Source organism: Asparagus officinalis, chromosome 7 (assembly GCF_001876935.1).
Source record: "Asparagus officinalis chromosome 7, Aspof.V1, whole genome shotgun sequence".
NCBI lineage: Eukaryota > Viridiplantae > Streptophyta > Magnoliopsida > Asparagales > Asparagaceae > Asparagus > Asparagus officinalis.
The window spans coordinates 105,394,859-105,399,963 of NC_033800.1; the positions used below are offsets into that span (position 1 = coordinate 105,394,859).

At 38.0% G+C, this 5,105-nt stretch overlaps 1 protein-coding gene across 1 annotated transcript; it reads right to left on the bottom strand.

Annotated features, from left to right (window-relative positions):
• Positions 923-4,592, bottom strand: LOC109849077 (endoglucanase 1-like). The gene is made up of 8 exons (XM_020418864.1): positions 4,345-4,592; positions 4,049-4,258; positions 3,428-3,628; positions 3,257-3,349; positions 2,690-2,836; positions 2,489-2,600; positions 1,895-2,058; positions 923-1,344 (listed from the first exon to the last, which is right to left on the bottom strand). Exons 1-8 carry the CDS (start codon positions 4,543-4,545, stop codon positions 1,021-1,023), a joined length of 1,452 nt encoding a protein of 483 aa, XP_020274453.1. The 5' UTR covers positions 4,546-4,592; the 3' UTR covers positions 923-1,020.

Sequence of the window (5,105 nt, forward strand, 5' to 3'; positions counted from 1 at the left end):
TTTCTTTTCCAATGTACAGCTGTGCAGAGAGCAGTCTGGTGCCCTGGCTCCACGGCCGCCATCTTCTAGAAGAGGTGACTGTGACGGTGGTTCAAGCACGGTGCAGGATGAGGTACTGACAGAACTCTAGACTTATACCTTTACTAGTTTGAAAACAAAAGTGAAGGTTTTACTCTAATGATTATTATTCGCCTTGGCGATGTTCTTCTATTATAATGACATCTTTCATCTTCCAGATGAAGCGTATCTATCTAAACCATTTATTACAAGTTCTGACATTCTTTATATTTAACCAATGCAAATATGAAATTGGCAATGGTTGCTGCATCCTGCAATTTTCCATCTGTTGCAATGCTGGAAAGATGGCGTGACTTTTGGCTCTCATTGTTTGTTATATCATTGTTGAGGTAGTTAGGATATTGCTGATGCTCTTCTATTGCAGCTATTTGATTTGGCATTGCATCTGAAAGTTCCTAGTTTGGCTGAATGTTGCTCTAACACTGCTCTGAAATAACAGAGATGAACTACTCAATCGATCCTATGTACTGAAATTTAGTGTATTTATTCACAAGTTCTCTTATTTTTTATGGAAGAGATATTTATTTGAATCCAATTGCTCCAAAAGTGGAAGCGAGACCTATACTTAGTTTTGTTCCCTATCCTTCAATTTTTTTTAAGGTTTTTCCCCAAGAAATCATCTTTAAAATAGGGTCATTCTATAGAGACTGCCTTCAATTGTCAAGTTATATGTAAACCATCATTAAAATGATTTTTTATTGCAATCAACCACCTAATGCTACTTTTAAGCCAAATTTTTTTGGTTTTGCTTTAAGAATTAGTTGTCAAACGCCAATTAAATTAACCACAGTGGCGTCTCATACCTTATTCTTTGCTCTTGCAAACTTAAATTACAGTACACGCTACATTCATTTTCTACTTCAGCAAACATATCTACTACAAAATCAGTGTCCGAAAAACCAAAATGTCTCATATCTGCTGAGCCTCCAGTTTCTCCTGACACTACTTCGTTGCTGAAAAGAAAGCCAGAGCACCAACCAATGGTGCGTTGATGTAAGTTGCTGGCTCCGACTGCTGATAGTTGTTTCTATCATCGGAAAACCCATCATTGTGATCCGGTCCACCAACTACTGCACCCACAAGCACGTTAGGGTTTGGCGAGCTCGAATACAAGTATGAGAAGCCACTGCTACATGAAATGCGATCAGCATAGGTGTGAATCGACGGTAGCGATGAACCTCTATGGTGAATATGTAGTGGGTATCGGTCCCCAAACCCTACCATGTAGGAAATCTTTGCTGGATTCTGGCCCAATATGTAATCAACCTGCATATAGTGTCGAAATTACGAAGTTGCAGTAGTTTACTACCGAAATCGAAGTAAAAATTTCTAATGGTTTTTACACTGTATAGTTGGTGCACCAAATGGAGGAGAAGACACCAATACCTTGATCCCAAACTCTCATAGTTTAAGGATGGATTAATTGCGAATAGACCCCATGTACTATCGGTCAATTTTGGATATACTTCGTATAATTCTATTATTGCAAATAGATCCCCTAAGTGAAATTCTTTTGCCTCTTTTACCATCAAAGAAAGAGAAATTTGCCTTTTTAACAACTAGACTTCCTGAGGGAAAAAGAGTCACATAAAACTCACCCTAGGTCTATTCGCAATTTGGCGATAGTACAAGGGTCTATCTGCAGCAATATAAGGAATCTTTTCGCAATTGTGATAGTTCAGGGGTACAGGAGATCTTTCACAGTTAACCCTTTAAAGATTGATAGTCGTTGATGTACCAACTATATCGTCAATAATAATTATCAAATAGTTTCTCATTAAATGTGTTTTTGAAGAATATGTTAATGGATGGATACTTGTCTCCTGGCCAGTGACACGAGATTTGCAGCTGTCACAGTTGATGCTCCGCAGGTGGTGGATCCGCCGAAGGAGGTGAGGTATTTGGCATAAGTGAGGAGGAGGAAAGAAGTGGAGGTCACATATTGCAAGTTGCTTTCGCTCTGTTTGTAGAGAAGGCCCCCTGATCATTATCAGAATATCATTTGAGTTGTTTTAGTTAACAAGAATGAGAATCTGCTTGCTAGTGGCTATTTGATGGAGATATGATAGTGATTGTAGTTAGAATGAAATACTAGTGAACAAATTTCATCGAAGAAACGAACTCTTTTATAGTTGAAAGGATCTAAATTCGAAGAATTTCAAATCAAAATTTTAAGTTGTGCGTTTTGAAGGGGTAGAAGAGACATACAGTTATCTGAAGTTATTTTGAATTTGCCGTTAAGAGGCATGTAAAACACAAAAGTTGTATTACACATAAAATAAGATAGTTAAGTACTTTCATTTTTGAAAGGAAAGGTTTAATAATTTCAATTTAAAGGGATAACAATTCTATATGCTTAGAAAATTGGATCATTATCGTTCAAATAAGCCTAATTTAGAAAGAGATTGACCTGGTGTATATTGTGCTTGGAAACTACTGGTTCCAGGGACCAGAGAGCAGATATAATTATCCGCATGCGCTTTATACATCTGCAACCCCTCATTCTTTTGCTGCAAAAAACCCTGCATATAAATTGATGTTTACCACCCTCAATAAACGTTCTTCCTTCAAACGCAGGCTATAGTATCAGAATCAAATTTTCGAATGACACCTTGGAAATAAGAACTTTGGCGCCAGCTCGCTTATCATCCCAGCTGAAGGAGTAGTCGTCGTCTTCAGCACCCAATGTGTTTCCGTTCGACTGGATATATGACATGTAGGAGCTTCCTGCTCCCACAAACAAATAGGAGCTAAAATCCTTTTTTCAAAATGGTTATTCAGAGATGCATTATTCCCTGTACTATATAGATATAGTTACTTATTGTACATATTCTATTTTACGGGTGATTGCACATGGACCCCTTGTAATGATGCTGTTTTTGTACTTACCACACATGTACTTTCATTGTTACAGATAGACCTCTTGGATTGAATTATTTTTTTGACTCTTTTTTCATGTGATGAAATTTTGACAGATTTTGCCTTGGATGAAATTAGTGAGTCTGTATAAAATTGTTGCAACATAATTTCATCTTTAAAGATGATTTATGTATAAATTAAGGTTGTTTTTATAAAAATGGCCATATATTAAAGATGGTTTCCATGAGAAAACTCTAAATTTTCTAGCCAGAAGACTCACATAGGAAGCGATATTATTAGTCCACGTAACAAATCTTACATTGTATCCAGAGTAGGAGCAATAGAATGGGCACACGACTGAACCAAGTGAGTCACTATAGCTGCCTCTGTGCTTGTCAGCAAAATCAAATACCTGCAATACCCAAATAAGAACAAGAGCCACAGCAAAATTGCACGACAGTACCATCATAGTAGAGAAAGAATCAGTTACGTTGACTGCAGCTTGAAGCAACTTGGCAGAATAAGCAGGATCAGAATCTGTGAACACAATCGAAGATGCAGCCAATGCTGCTGCGGTCTCTGCAGCCACGTCGGATCCTGGGCTCTGGCTTGTCAATCTGTAGACATTCCGAGGAGTGTCCATGTCTTCAGGCCTCTCCCAACATCGATGATCCATGTTTGGATCTGCAACCTATATATTCACAAATGAGAAATGTATTCCTATTCGGAATTTTGTGCCTACATGTTCGTGGAATGTAAAATTTTCTTTCGTTACGCATCCTATCCTGTGTTATTTGGGGACTTCTTTAACACATCTTTTTTAGTTAGCTTTTCAACTTATTGAGAGAATCGCGTAGGAATATACTTGGTAAATGTTTAATTCTGACCATCACATGATCCCCGATAAAAGTCTAAAGCTAACAAAAAAACATTCTGTTTTGTTTTATTAAAACACACCCTATTGGGCACTATGACAATCTTGTTTTCTTGTTGGTTTTTAAACTCATATAGAAATTGCTATGGACAAATACATATACACCGTCATAAAAGCTAAAAGCTAGGAGCATATGTAGTAATAAAATAGAAAAGGAGGGTTTAGCTACTAGCTTACTTGAACATAGAGAGCACCGGGAGTGGCTGTAGCGGCCTTGAGGAGATAATCTGTGCTCCAACGAAGAGCATTTCTTGCATTGTCGATCTGACCCTTCATATCTTCACCAAATTCAATAATACTCCAGGCCAGCATTGTCGTTGTGAAGGCCATGGGAAGGCCGAACTTGACATTGTCGCCAGCATCGTAATATCCACCACTCAAGTCCACCTAAAAATTTAACCAATCATTTAAATTGTTGTATCTTATCGCATGGTATACTATGAGCTATATGGTATTAGAGCAGATATATATACGTTGTATGAAGATCCATCAGATAGGCCAGAATCCCCTCGCCATGTAAGTCGTTGGTCGACAGGGAGTTTTCCGGAACGTTGACCCTCAAAGAAGAGGATGGATTTCTCGAGAGCGTCCCCATAGTTTAATGTTGAGGCAGAAGAGGATGAGAAATTGTAGGACGCAAATATGAATAGAAAGTACAGCATTGTGAAGCTCATCTTTGATAGGTTTAGTGAATGAAGTATTTAAAAGAAAGAATGGTTAGAGAAAGGGAGGGAAGGATAACGTTTGAGATAATATGGTAGGATGGATTTGTGGGGTATTTATAAGATTCATGAAGGGGAAGGGGAAGGGGGAGGGGGAGGTTGGAGCGGTTTTTAGCCTTTTTTGGTCATGAAGTTCACGGAATTAGCTGCGGGAAACCAGAACTTACGGGAGAAAAATGAAAGAAAAAGTAGAGGGGATAAAGGGAATATTTATGACAGTTAAGTTAGTTGTGTAGGATTTGAATTGCGCAAAAGTTTATGCGCTCTAGCGTCTACTCATAAAAAGGTAAAAATACTACTATCAATCAAAATGTTTCGTTATGTATTTTATATCTAAAATCGGCAAGAAGCAAACCTTCAAGATCAAAATTAATCACAAATACTCAGAGAGAGAGAGAGAGAGAGAGAGAGAGAGAGAGAGAGAGAGGAGATTGCTAGTCTGCCCAGGGCGAGGCTACAATTAATTTTCATAATTTGTAGAAGTAGTGTGAAGTTCTATAATCACATCTTTC

What these genes read in the sequence shown, in the direction of transcription:
- LOC109849077 (XM_020418864.1), bottom strand. Translation starts at nt 4,545, where the DNA reads ATGAGCTTCACAATGCTGTACTTTCTATTCATATTTGCGTCCTACAAT. An exon ending in CTGATGGATCTTCATACAAC is followed by an intron (nt 4,259 to 4,344) that starts GTATATATATCT and finishes TTAAATTTTTAG; the next exon opens with GTGGACTTGAGTGGTGGATA. An exon ending in TGCTTCAAGCTGCAGTCAAC is followed by an intron (nt 3,350 to 3,427) that starts GTAACTGATTCT and finishes TGGGTATTGCAG; the next exon opens with GTATTTGATTTTGCTGACAA.